This window comes from Lactuca sativa, chromosome 2, assembly GCF_002870075.4.
Source record: "Lactuca sativa cultivar Salinas chromosome 2, Lsat_Salinas_v11, whole genome shotgun sequence".
NCBI classification, from domain to species: domain Eukaryota; kingdom Viridiplantae; phylum Streptophyta; class Magnoliopsida; order Asterales; family Asteraceae; genus Lactuca; species Lactuca sativa.
Window position 1 is genome coordinate 11,774,478 of NC_056624.2, and position 15,135 is coordinate 11,789,612.

Here is a 15,135-nt window from a genome sequence, read left to right on the forward strand (position 1 = left end):
TGGTACTTGTGTTGGTAAATGTAGTCATTTCTTCATCCTTATCATCTCTGTTTGAAACAACTTCTTCAATACCATCACAAAACTCTATATGGACTTTCTTTAGGTTGGAAAGAAGTTTTGCCATGAGAGGTGAAAACAAGTACTTAATTCTTCTGCACCCATACATGTATATGGTTGTGAGGTTGTAGAATGGGGATTCTGATTGTTCTTTTGGAAGAGTGACAAATTTATTCCAGTTACACTTCCACACATGACTCATGTTGTTCATATAACGGATATATAGATCCTCAAGGTAGGGAAGTACTATTTCTTGATTATGGTGAGTTGTTACCAATTCTCTACTTGTTGGACTCTCTATCTCAAACACCACATCCACTCCTTGACATTTCATCAATTTGAGTTTGTGGAGGTTCTGGGAAGAGTGTGTGAGACACGATAGGAATGAAATACCAATCTGTACGTACATATATTCCAATTAAACGCTATAATTAGTAACTTCAGTTGGTTAAAAATGACTTGTATGAACGATATATCAATATATAATTGCACATTCGTTTACAATTCAACTTTATAATTTTGGATTTGCGTTGGCTTATTCTGAATTTAGGTAAAATTTCAAGGAATATTTGGAAATTATGGATGATGTCTCCTTTTCAAGTAAAGGAATTTTAATAATTAGTTGTAACAAAATTATGTCATACGAGTGGCAAAAATCAAAAATCAAAAATCAAATTTTACAGTTATGCTTAAATAATAAGGATAAAAAATTTAAGGGTCCAAAAGAATCAAATCAATTAAGATGTTAAGGTATTTATAACAAGAAAAAAAAAGACTCTATTCGGGCAAACTAGATGAAAAACTAGTTTTTAGCTTATAACATGATTTATCAATAAGTTTACTTATAAGATATTTTGTAAACTATGATAAACTACTTTTATTGTTTTACCAATTGCTAAATTATAATAAGCTAGCTTATTATTATTATTATTATTATTATTATTATTATTATTATTATTATTATTATCAAATAGGACCAAACTGTAGTGCTTAATCTAATTATAAGAAGCAAAGCAACAAATTAAAGGGTGGTTAAGGTCGGTAAATATTATTTCCTCTTCTCTTACAGCCTATAAATATATGTATTTATTTTCAAATATCGCCCTTTTTGCAAGGTTAAGGGCCAACGAATTCGAACTTAATTTGGCATAAATATTAAGAAAACAACATTACTAACAACTAGAAACCATTTTCGAATTTAATATTAACAATAGATCATTTGAAATATTACTATAAATGACCGCAAAACATTTATTATTATTATTGCTACACACATAATTTGTAAAATCTTTAAAATATACCTAAATTTTTTGTAAATTTTCTCAAGTCATTATAAAAAAAAGTTTCTTTTCAATATAATTTATATTCTTTATTTATATGTAATCATTAAAAAAATACAGTGCTTGTATTTTTTATTACAAATATTATTTTTACACTTGACATTTTTAGTTATTAAACATGTTAAATTAGCCACATGATTATATCCAATAAAAAGCCACTTGGTTATGAATAATATACTTTTGGCTTTTAGATTTTGGCCACAAAAGTTTTAGGTTTTAGACTTTGGCTATAATATTTTCGTATGTTAGTAGGTTTATGTGTACAAACTAATTAAAAAATCGTCCCTGTAATTTATATAAAAGGTCCTAGGCAGGGATTTTTTTTTACGGAAAACAGTCCATGTGTTTCAAAAAATTAGAAAAATGGTTCATGTTTGATAGAAAATTATAGATTACACCCGTTGCAAAGCGGACATCGGAATATGAAGTTTAGGAGGGGCGTCTAGTTTAATTATTATAATAAAAAAATAATAGTTAGATAGATTTTATAAATGATGTGTAAATAGAAACTTTTATTAATGGGAAATTATGATATGTTGCATTTTATGTACTTATTACATTTTAAAAAACATTTTTTACTAATTGTTTATATAAAAAAAAAGATATGTTACATTTTATAAATGACATGTTAATAATAATATACATTAGCTTATCGGTTAGTAATGTTGTTTTTCTAACTGTAATTTTTTGTAATTGTTTAACCGCTTATCTCTTTGATGTCGATTAGTGGATGCATGTCGTGTGCGCGTGTTATTTGATGAGGTCTTGACAAGTCAAAAGGAAAAAACAAAAAGATTAAGGGGATGTGTCAAACCAAACCTTAATTAAACATAAACTAAGATTGAAATCCATACATACCTCTTGCTTTTCCTCTTGGCTACTCTTTTCCGATTCATTGAATATCCCTCTTTCTCCTCCGCAATCTTCGATCGAAATCTCCATAAGTGCCCCCAGATCAAAATTGGCACCGGTAGGTGTGAATAAATTTCTGAACCTCTTACATCGTTTAACCATTATTTTTTCAACAGCTTGAAAGCTACGGATGTTGACACCAGAGTTAACTTGATCACCTTTTATCCTCCACACCTCTCTTAGCTTCCCTAAACAGTCTACTTCAATGCTTCTCAAGTTGGTTTTGATGCCGCCTTCTCCAATTTCACCAGCACAATCCAAATCGATGTTGAATAAGACTTCAATGGAACCACACCACTTGACTTGAAGCTCTTGAAGATGATGTAGCAGAGGCATGGGATTGCATGGAAACAAATTCATAAGTTTATCGCAACTATTCACATAAATCTCTCTCAGATTAACTTCATCACTCGTCCTAAAGTCACAAGGCCATATCTCCTTCAAATTATCCATATGAATAATAGACAATTTCTCCAACTTAGGAACTAGAACCTGCATAACAATATATCATCCATTAATAGCCTCATCCAAACAATGCTTACAAACAACTTTTTAAAAACTTTTAATTGAAAAGATTATTTGAACTGTATCATCATAAACCATATTTACCTCTGCCTTCAAAAAACAGGATGTTTCCAGCTTATTCTTGGGATAAATGCTTGTGATATTTCCAATTCTGCTAAGTTTCAACTCCACGAGTTGTAATAACTCAATTCTGTTCACATTATGGCACAAACCCGATAGCTTTGGTAGCCCAAACAAACATAAAACTTTCAGCTTTAAGAAAGTAATTGTCTTTTTTCCAGCATTCTCACTACAGATGAGTTCTTCCATATTATCACATGAATCAACTTCAAGATGCTCTAGATTTGACAAATCTTTGGCTACACCAATTGTGAAAAGGTATCTCAACTCAGCACACATGGAAACGACAAGGACTCTTAGAATTTTGAATGATGAGGGTTGAGGAAAACGTGAGGACTTCACATCAAGATCACCAAGATCATTCATATCATCAACACTTAAACAAAGCATCTCTGTTTTCACAAACAACTCGTTCAGTCTAGAGTCCAATAATTCACCTTTCTTAGTAACCAACTTCAATGTGTTTTGGACAGCATACATGTGCTTCATGTAATCTCCATATAAATAACGTCGTCCCACTGAGATCTTGAATTTCTCAAGTTTTTCAAACGACATATTCTTTGGTTGGGCATTGTTTCGAAAGAACTCAATTTCTAATGCAGAAAGACCTTTTGAACGTTCTGCTATTTCATTATAGTTATCATCTGTCATGTTGTATATACCCTTACCTCGATGTCTAAATTCATCATAAAATCCCATATACAGCTCTTCCAGTTTGACTAAGTTTTTCAAGATACCCTGTTCTATATGAAGATCATCACTACCTCTCAGATCAAGTACCCTTAGCTTCTTTAGATTTCCGATTGTGGAAGGTAACATTTGGATGCAAGAATCAGCAAAGCTGAGCACTTCGAGGTTTAACAAATTTCCAATACTAGAGAAATCAAACATTTGTAATGAACATTCATGGAGATGAAGCACTCGGAGGTTGGTGGAGCATTCAGATGACAAGGGAAGCAATGGGTACTTCATTTTATCGTATGATATAACCTGAAGTTTTTGCATTCCTTCATAAAAGTTTTGAGGAAACCTTAGAGACTTATCTCCATGCATAAGTTTTAAAATCATTAGGTTTGGAAACTTAAGGTCTCCACAAAACTCACATATACCCTTGCATGTTAATGAAAGCCCTTTACAAGAGTCGTGCATATCATCTGCAGGCCACTCTAGCGTATTACCATGGTTGACAATCGAAGCATGCTCAACTTTAGAAAACATATCCAAAACAAAAGAACGGATGAGATCATGCATCTTGATGCACTGAACATCATCAACTTTTATCAACAAATTTGTATAGATGAGCCGCTCAATGCAAGTGTTGAGCCTAGTTCTTGCTTCTCTTATGGTATACACTTTTTTAAATAATTTCAATCCCCACCCATACCTCACCAACTCCTCCATAGGAATATTGGAATCTTCTGGAAACAATCCACATAGAAAAAAAGTGGATTTAGTCTCCTCGTCTTGGAGATTGTCATAGCTCGCTTTAAAAACTTTAGAGGCAACATTTTCAATGTCATGATGCTCTAAACGAGACAGTGCATCCTTCCATGCATCCGTACTTTTATCTCTAAGTGTACATGCCATGGTTTTAATGGCAATGGGTAGACCACAACACTTACTTACAATATCTTCTCCTATCTTATGGAGCTCAGGATCAGAACCTTCTACAAACTGCCAGAACAATCTTTTTGATTCTGCTTCTGTGAGAAGTCCCACATTAAAAATCGAATGACCTTCAACCCCCATCACAGTGCAAATATGTCGGTCTCGTGATGTTAACAGGACCTTGAAGTTAACACCTTGATTTGGAAATGGACTTAATCCAATATCTTCCAAATCAACAGACTGCCATACATCGTCGAGTATTATTAAGAATTTATCCTTACCTACATCAGATTTGGCCTTGAACCCTTGACGAAGCATATCGGCTCTTACTGACTTAGTATTTGCATTGAGCTCTACACCAAGGTAATATGATATAGCTTCCTGAATGGAAATGGGGTCTGTCTTTTCCCCTATAACCGCCTCAATGATATAACTGAACATTCTCTTTTCTTTGGCAACCTTCTTCAGCCTTTGCATCATTGTGGTCTTCCCCACTCCACCCATCCCACATAAGGCTATCATATGGGATTTGTGGTTCGGATCGAGTGCTTTGAGTGCTTTTGTAAAAGTCAACTCTCTTGATTGGAAGTCATTATGTTTAGTTGATAGTGTAGACGTAGATGACTTCATGGAATGAACCCTTCCTGGAGGAATGGGATGATCAGCCCAATTGATCTCTTTGTATCGTCTCATGACACTGTCGATCTCCTCACTTATCTCGACAGCACTCCTTCCGGCTGTGTGTCTAATCTTTAGATTAAAACAACTGCCAATGTTGTTAGGAACATTTTCCACTTGTGCATTGATCTTTCCTACATCATCCAGCCAACCCTTGACTTGAGCTGGAACCTCAAGATTGTTACTAATGTTGTGCCTTGTTTTCTCTTCAACACCAACTTTTGCAGCATTCAGTTCTATGATTTTGATACCCATGTCTCTCATGTACTTTGTGCACAAAATGAGGTAACGTAGGTATCTGTTAATGGGAATCATGAGAATTGGAACAACTTGTTTCATAATTTCATTAGCTGTTTCCATTGTTGGATATTCTTGTGGTAGCACCTGCATAGTAGTCAGCAATTGATCAAACACAATTCAATGGAAATTAATAATGAATGTAGCAATTGCATGTACTCTAGATTTCCATTGCATTAAGTAAGGACCGATGATGTAATCAATAAAATACAAGAAAATTGCTTTTGATTGGTATAATTTTAAAGATGGTTATAACAATTACATGCATCCTAGATTCATTTCATTGAGTAAGGTTTGAGTAGACGGATGGTGTAATGTGTAGAAAAATACATTCAGTAATCAAAGATCAATTTTACAATAAACTTTCTGCCAACTTTAAAGAAAATTAATATCAGTATTATTTAATGTTGTGGAACATGTGGAAGCCAAAACAATAATTAGGATGAAATTGTAAAGAAGGATTTAACAACGATGTCCAAGAATCAGTTTTATCCGGGGTGTTTTGGATTGCTAATTTAAAATAACTTATCCTTATTTGTAAAAGTATTTATTAGCTTTTCCCGGTATTAAAACAAAGTTTAAATAAAATTGGATTAGCTTATTCGGTGTAAAAACATAATAATTTGATAAGTTGTTTTTTAGCATTTGGCAATTTATTATGTTTATAGATGTAAAATGATCAATACAGACATATAGTTACTGTAGGGTTAATATGGTAACTTTGTTAAATTAAGTCCTAAGCTATTTAATATAAGTTAGAACCACTAACTTATCAAAAACATTTTATTTATGTCCATAAGCACTTTTACTTTTAATCTACCCAAAAACTAAAATTTATTTATCAACCAATGTCAAACTGCAAAAATTAATAAGCACCTTAAATAAGCAATCCCAAATAATCCTTTCATGTAGCATAAATAAGAGTACGGGCAGATTGAAAACAAAAACTAGAACTCAAAACCTTACTGTATGTCACCTACAACATTAGAATCTTTTCCCTGATGGTAAATTTGGTCCCTGAATTTATTATTATTTAATGCATATTCTTCAGTTTCACACTTATAATAAAGTTTTGAGAATTATATTATTATAATTAAATCCCCGTGATTTGCAACCACACCCGAGTGTTTATTAATAGATCTATCCTTTTGCCAAGAAACCTATAACTAAAATAAATTAATCAAAGATGAAATTGAAAAAACAAAAATTTGAATAATTTTTTTTATGACTTTCCTCCATCAATTTGTTATTGTTTTCATGGTTGGTCTTTTACAACTCATCATTATTTAGGAAAATAAAAATTAAAGTAAATGATATAACTTTTAATTTGGTTATTAAAGTTTAATAATCATTAAAATATTGCATATCTTAACCGGTTATATAAGGTAATATACTAATAATATAGTACGAATCAGCATCACATTTTCATTGAACTAGAACAAAGAATAACAACCTTTTTTTCATATTACCTATAATAAAGTTTTTTAGTTTGTATTATCCAAGTCTTCTCTTGATAATTAAAAACATGGCGGATGAAATTATAAACTTAATTAGACGAAGTTGATTGAAATCATTTGTATTTAAGATCGCTCTCCTCATGTGGGAAAATAGGTTTTTATCACGCGCACACACACACACACTACTTATTTGATATACTATGAACTGTAAATACTGAAAAAGAAGAGTTGGGATTATCATTATTTTTAATTGGAATACTGGAGTAAGGTTGTTATCATAAATAGTTCAAATATGTGATTTGTATAAAGATTTCATATCATAATCTAACGTGAATCTAATGGAAAATAATGATATTAAAAAAAGAGAAATTAAATATCCTCCTACATTTTCTTCCATTTAGAAAAAAAAAAAAAAACAAACAAACAGATTATGGTGTAGAAATTGACATTAAACCTTGTTTTGGAAGATTTTGTAAGAAAGAATGTTAGTGAAGAAACAGATTTCATAAAATAATCTGGCCATAAATAAGGAAATTAAAAGCCAGGATACTTTAAAAATGACTGCTAACTGCTTTAAATTTATGTTGATTTTCCGGTATGGAAAGACATGTATAATCCAACAACTATCCAACCTCGATTCCATTAGTGGAGTCAAATTGTATTAGCTTTGGCCCCTAGACTATAATGTAATTGGTAAAAATAGTCGGTCTCATAATCTAAAATGAAATTACAGATAAACTTGTGGAATTTTCAACATGATGATAGGAACAAAATTGAAGGCTACTTGCGAAGAATGATATGCAATTTTGTCTTTATTTAGTTTGGTTGGAGAAGATAGAAAATCTTAAAAAAATAAATAAATAACTATTGAGTTTGTTATTCTTTAAAACTAATTAGCATGACCAATGTGTTACTATTAGCTTGAGTTTTTCAACTTAGCAGATCAATTAATTCCAAATTAAAACAATTTTGTAGTCATTTAAGTCTCTCTCTCATCATCATTTACTACCATTATTATATCTGGGTTCGCTTCCTGTTCTTACCCAATCCCAAATTCATGCAATATCTTATGAATCATCAAGTCACAATCCAGGTTCAATTTAAAAAACATACACAAAAAACAATGGATTGTATAGAAAATGCTTGTAAATTAACACATAAGAAATTAGGCGAATACCTGGACCTTTGCTTTGTTCTTGCAATCGTCTTCTCTGAAACTCTCTCAAACTTTTGTGAATAACATACTCAGAAGGGTATTTAAAGAGAGAAAAGCTAAAGCATCAACACGGAAAAGCAAAAGCATTTAGATGTCAGGCCCTTGTAGGGGGTTTCGTATCCTTACTGCTTATTTAATTCTCGTCTCTTCATTAATGATTAAAGGTATATCTCTTATATGAACTTTTGTTTGTCTCATAAATATAAAAATAGAAAAATTTAGTGATTAGAAGCTAATAATTAGCCATAAGTAAATGAAAAAGGTTTATTATAGCATTAATTCAATGTCAAGCAAAAATAAGTATTAGATGCAGTCGAGAAGCTATCCATAAATCATCAAGATTTTAATTTTCAAAATTATTACTGAAAAAGTAACAACGAATTTACCATTGACGATGTCAAATATAATTTGATAATTTTCATTTTAAACTACTGGGTAACCAACTTATAATTTCCTTCACATTATAACATTTTCAACTTAGAGAAATTGTAAGTTGTAACATGTTAGCATTTATTTAATTTTGTTTTTCAATGACGTTAAATATAACATCCAAGAAAAGTAATTGAGCAGTACATATACCAAATTGGCATCCAAACATTACCACATCAAACATGTAACAAGCTTTGGAAAAACGAAATCCCAAACCTAAATCATAAAGTTTCTCAAAACTTATTCTTTTACATACTGATTATAATTTTGCTTTTTATGATCTTGATTTCTTTGGGCACATTTGTTGATAGCCAAAAGGTTTTCCTTTGAGATGGTTTGCAACGTAATGGTGACCAAAGTAGCTCTATGCCATCAATCGTTGAGAGTTTGTTGCATAATTTTTAACTTTTTACATTTCCATTGTTTCTTTTTCCAAGTATTTTATTGTTGTTAAATTTTCAAACTGATAAGTAGTTTCCCTTTGGCTCATTTTTATACTTCCTTTTGATATGTATTAGGCTGGAAATAAGGAATGTAACAAAATTTGATCCACCCAAAAAATATATAAATTATGCGCAAAGAAGATGAACATGTCCATCTTCAAGGGGGTCAACAAGATATGTACTAATAAATTTGTAATAACAGAGAGATCACGGTGCGTTGACATAATTTAAGTTCAGAATTTTAATAATTGGACTAAATGCAAGTAATAACAAAGTATTTTCATTTATTTCTCAACTATAGCATCTTACTTTCATTTCAGCATATTACAACCATGTATGTACTTTGAAACTTCTACCAATCATAGCAGTGAAACTTGTCGTGTATATACTTGGATGAGATTGTTATAATTGGGTACATTTTTCAAAGTAGAATATTGGAATAAACAAATCTTATGAAAGTATTTGTTGTCTCCCACTGAAACTGCAACCATTTTTATCCTCACCTGAACTCTCACACGGCAACAACCCAACCTCGACCTTTTACCCTTGAAGCAAGAAAAGTTGCATGATGTAGAAAAAAAGCAATAAAACATTAAAAAAATAGACATGTAGTCACAAATGGAATTGAAATGAATACTAATAATCATTTGGGAGGATAATGACACACACCAAACTTTGCTTCCTTGAATAAACACATGCTCAAGGTGTGAGATCTTTCCATCCTATTGATATCAACAAAACTACATCATCAGGGTTACAAGTTCTGCCAGACCTTTAGGCTTCCTAGGACATAATTATTAGGGAATCAAAACTAGGTAGCATCTTACATCTCTATTGTTTCAACCATAATAATAGGGTTAAGACCCTTTTTCAGCCAACAAAGGTATATTAACATCTCTATGGCTTCTCCTATATGATGAGTATCCTTGTCTATGAAGAATAGGCCCAACATAACCTCAACAATCACAAATATGCCAACAGCTAAACTTCACACTGAATTAAGAAAACAAAATATAATCAGTTGCCATAGCAACTTTTATTGTTACTTCCTCTGTTCTTTCTACTTATTTCTTGATAATATAACTACTAACAGCTGCAGATTTAATATATTCATCAATTAAACCATACAACTAAGAGACTAAACACCTAACCTCGAAAATTTACTCTTAAGGATACTACCCTGCATCTTGAAGTTATTGTATATTGAACATGTCAAATCCTAAAGTATACAAAGTTACAAACTATTGTCTTAAAATATTAAGCACTGATTTGTAATCGGTAACTATAATTACGTGATATAACATACCTTACACTGATTTTTGAGCATGCTTTTTTCATTCAACAAAACTCGCAATTTGATATATTGGCGTACCAATATTTAGGGTTAGGGATTTTACCCTGATAATCGTCTCGCACTCTTGAATCCTTATCTTTTAGCTGATTTCTTAACTGGTTGAGCCTCTGACTTATACTCGATCTTCATTATTATTGCTTAAATTTGGAAGTCACATTCAATTCACTTATGTCGTTATAAACTGCACACAAACACTTTACCCGTTTCTGAATTTGGGAGACGAACAGACGAGGTAAAAACAGAAAGTTCTTTTTCTAATAGTCCCCATCATTTCACATTTTGCATAAAGGTACCCAAAATTCCACACTAAAACCAAAATATACCCTCACCAAAACAAGTTTATACTTCCTCATGCGAAAAATTAGTAATTCAAAATTTGTGTGCATTTTATACATTTTGATGTTTAGTTGCATGATATTTTAGAATATATTATTAAGAACGCAAGTCTATGTCTCATCTTAATCTACCTGGCGGGACAAAAAGTTGCATCAACAAGTGTTTGCTTTCCTATGACAAACAAGGTGTCTCAAAAGGTACTTCTATTTATTATAACATCTTATTTTCATTTTTCCGTATTGCAACAATGTACTTCCAAATTTTTGTTTATTTATGAATGCATTATACTATAGAAAAACTACTTAGTTATAACATTGTACTTTCAACACTTTTCTTATTGAGATCACTTGTACTATGAACATTCTACCAGATTATATCAGTGAAAGTTGTTTTGTAAAGAAGTGAAAGTATGATGATATAACAAATACATAATTGAAAATAATTTTAACCCTCAAATGAAGGCGTTGACATTTTATTCTTCAAATATCGATTAATAATCACTTGTATAGTTCCTAACTACCTAATTCATAAGCATGAAGTTTCTTTTATGGGATTTGTCACATCGATTAAAAGTAAAACACTTTCTATTTTGAGTTGGGGCCAAATAGAGAAATGGACAACGTACTTTCAACATTCTATTGATTTAGCTCATTTGACTATTTTTCATAGTGATTAAACCATTGCATTTTTGTTGCTTACACTACAAGAAAGTACAGCATTACCGGCGACAGGCGTCGTCGCTAAAAGTGCGGCTTGTCGCCGCTAATACTACTAGCGGCGACGTGTCGTCGCTAAAACGTCGACGCTGATATTTTGTCGCTATTAATTAAGCTGTCGCCGCTAATGTGTGGCTGTCGTTGCTAAAGACTTGTCGCCGCTAATAAGCTCACGCCGCCGCTAAAGACGTGTCGCCGGTAATAACCTATTGTCGCCACTAAAGGCGTCGCCGGTATTGGTGTTTTTCTTTTATATATATATATATATATATATATATATATTTCACATTAAAATTAAAAAAAAAAACTGATATGATATTAATTAATCTAATCCTATATCATTCCATTCCAAAATATTAATACAATATCCGTTTAAAATTACTCGTCTGATTTAACATATAACAAAATATCAAAAATACTAGTCTAAAATACTTGCACAAATAAAACATAAAAAAATCCTACAACTATCTACTCGTCATCATTGCTCTCCTCGTTTCCTCCGGTTTCATTTCGTTGTGGCAATGAACGAAACCAATCTTCAAGTGCAGCACTACATTCCGGGTCTTTTAACATTGTTTGAAGCATTTCCAACTACAAATAAAACAACATAGTCTTATAAGTTAAAATAGCATTATAACATTCTATATACAAAATATACATTCCACATATTGCGTATAAAACATTATAACATTGTACTATAACTAACAATTACCAAATTTTGAAACTATTACTAAACTAACAATTACCAAAACATTTTAAACAATTACCAAAATTAAATAGTCATGTCACCTGTGATTGTGGTGGTGGATGTGTCAGTGGTTGTTCCTGATCGTACATCGACACAACCGTAGAAGGTTTACGCCCGATGCCTCTGATATGGCCACGTCGAACACCTAATATTTTTTCAAAACAATTTTGTGTATCCTTTGGTGTTAGACCGCTGGCTTCAGAAGATGCTTGAGTTTGTTGACTGATCTCAAAGAGTAAAGCATTCTGTATTTTCAAAAAAGAAATAAATATAATAAAAATTAGATTACTAACTACCCTTTAACGATATAATCACTTATATGATAATAAAAATTAACCACTTACGTATTATTGCTCGACTGCAGGACTACTAAACACCCCTTGGCAATCAGTATTGGCCTTACGAAATGCTTCGATTCGAGCGATGTCCTATTTAACATTAAAAATTAGATTAATTATAATTTAAATAAACAGTTAAATATATCATAGCTTACTTCTTTGAAACATGCATTGCTATACGAGCACGATCCCCGTCGGTTTACAACTTGTTGTTGTGCACGGACTCCTTTGTTTGACGCCGAACGCTTTAGAAATTCAGGAGTTTGAAAATGCTCGACTGCTTGTGCCCAATTTTCACGTGACATACCATCGGGGGGGTTGGCTAATGCCCTTGGGATATCTGTAAGCCCCCCGACATTCTCAAAATAAGTATGCGTTTTATTTTTTCGGCCTCTATAAATTCTTTGCAAGGTCGCATCAATGCTCTGCAACAACTGAGCACGCTCGGGATCCAAGTTAACCTTGTCTAAATCAAACTTATTCTGCAAATACAAAAAAGTTAGTTAGTTAAATACCAATTAGAACTAAACTTAAAATATTGTCCAAGTTACCTTTAAATGAACCACTGTGGCATTCCTTAAAGCGGGGGAAACATTATCCCAACCAGATACGTTCAAAGGGATGTTCATCCATATATACTTCCCAATCTCACGAGTAAACCAATTACCATGGTTCCCGACAGGGGAATATGTCAGCTCCCTATCGAGATCCAAATCTACAGGCTTTCCCTTGTTTGCCCTTATTATCTTTGATAGTTGAATGTTTTTTGCTAGGCCTCTTCTTTTTTTAGGGAGCTCAGCTGAAAAATATAATTAAAAATATTAGTCACGATAGCTTATAATAAATGGATCAAAACATCTAACAAATATATCATAATAAGACTTACCATCCTGTTCGTGTTGACCACGACCAAAGCCTACGGGAGGTGGTGGATCCCCGGCTCCATCACCTCCATGTCCTAAACCCATAACATCTGCCATCACGTACAAGAGTATCGTCCAACTAAACCCCATATACAGCCTGCAAAATTACAATATTAATAGAATTATAGCAACATATTTTTTTTTCATTTTTTTCAACACATCACATACATAAATACATTTTTTTTTCATTTATTCCACATATTACAAACATAAATACACACGTTATATATACAAATACACATAATCTGGTTTTCTACACATACTTATTATAACATCATACTTTTTTTTCTATTATAGCAACCTAACTTTTTTTGATTTTTTCCATACATACAAATTGCATATATAATTTCAAAACTCATACATTACATATATAAATACATTTTTTTTCGATTTTTTCTACATATATACATACATAAATACATATATTATATATACAAATACACATAAACATGTTTTCTACATCTAAGTTTCATGTTAAGGCAATGTGGTATAACTTCAATGTAATCTAAACATAAATTTCAACAAAATACATACAATCCAACAAAATTCCCACAAATGTGAACAAAACAAACATAATAATTCAACAATCCAACAAAATGCATAACCAACAAAATACATACAATCCAACAAAATGCATAACCAATTCATATATCAAAATACAAACATAATCACTCAACAAACTTGAAAAATACTCACTATTTATCATCTAAAACAGAAAAATCATAAAGAAGATGAGAAATTTGACCTTGGTTGGGGGCAATTTCGGAATTTTGGCTAAATGTCGACCTTGGTTGGGGTTGTGGCGGTATTGTGGCTGCCTTGAGGGAAGGAGAAGCTAGCTAGCACCGGTCCAAGAAGCAATGCGTCCACCAAGTTGAAAAATTGCGAGATATTGAAGAAAAAACGAGAGAGAAAGAGTATGGGTAAGCTGTGAATGGCAGAAAGGTAAACAGTGATCGGTATATGCGTTTAGCATTAGTGGCGACGGCTATTAGCGGCGACGTAGGGCATTAGCGGCGACAATAGGGCATTAGCGGCGACACGCGGAGGGAAAACTCAGAGCGCCTTTCCGCTTTTCTTAAAAACCGTTAGATTGAAAACAAATCGGACGGCTGGAGTGAAAATGACGCGGATCGCTAAATGAAACCGTTAGCATTAGCGGCGACGGCTATTAGCGGCGACAATAGGGTATTAGCGGCGACACGCGGAGGGAAAACTTAGCGCGCCTTTCCGCTTTCCTTAAAAACCGTTAGATTGAAAACAAATCGGACGGCTGGAGTGAAAATGACGCGGATCGCTAAATGAAAGCATTAGCGGCGACAGCCAACAATAGCGGTGACACGTAACGCGTCTTTTATGTGTCGCCGCTATTGCTGGCTGTCGCCGCTAAAGGTGTCGCAGCTAATGCTTTCTTTTCTTGTAGTGTTAAAACACTACTAGAAATGTGTGGTTTTTCCAATGGCCATATCTAATGTATTCCGTCACTAAATGTCATTTCAAATAGATTTTTGACGGGAAGTAGGTTTTCGTAAAAATGATCATGGGTAAGTATTTACGATCGGTTTCCGATGGATTTGTGAAGAATTACAAACGAACTGCTTTGTTATGGATTTCCGATAGACTATTTCAGTTTTTAGT

At 32.6% G+C, this 15,135-nt stretch overlaps 2 protein-coding genes across 3 annotated transcripts in view; both read right to left on the reverse strand.

Annotated features, from left to right (window-relative positions):
• The window catches only part of LOC111908479 (uncharacterized), a 17,590-nt gene extending 6,911 nt beyond the window's left edge, over positions 1-10,679 (reverse strand). The window contains exons 1-5 of one of the 2 annotated variants that reach the window (XM_023904307.3): positions 10,389-10,679; positions 8,172-9,627; positions 2,919-5,624; positions 2,256-2,801; positions 1-454 (exon numbers count right to left, since the gene is read on the reverse strand). The exon at positions 1-454 is cut by the window's left edge and continues 143 nt beyond it. In XM_023904307.3, the coding sequence (XP_023760075.1) occupies positions 1-454; positions 2,256-2,801; positions 2,919-5,600 (3,682 nt within the window). In that variant the 5' untranslated portion in view covers positions 5,601-5,624; positions 8,172-9,627; positions 10,389-10,679. The remainder of the gene's footprint in view (positions 455-2,255; positions 2,802-2,918; positions 5,625-8,171; positions 9,628-10,388) is intronic. The other variant, XM_042898979.2, reaches the window with a different exon arrangement.
• A 1,103-nt stretch (positions 10,680-11,782) lies between these two features.
• On the reverse strand, positions 11,783-14,406 carry LOC111908480 (uncharacterized). Its single transcript, XM_052768266.1, has 7 exons — positions 14,243-14,406; positions 13,461-13,594; positions 13,126-13,373; positions 12,730-13,056; positions 12,581-12,664; positions 12,278-12,481; positions 11,783-12,079 (listed from the first exon to the last, which is right to left on the reverse strand). The coding sequence occupies exons 2-5, from the start codon at positions 13,585-13,587 to the stop codon at positions 12,584-12,586; spliced, it is 783 nt and encodes a 260-aa protein (XP_052624226.1). The 5' UTR covers positions 13,588-13,594; positions 14,243-14,406; the 3' UTR covers positions 11,783-12,079; positions 12,278-12,481; positions 12,581-12,583.
• Between the last annotated feature and the right edge of the window lie 729 nt (positions 14,407-15,135).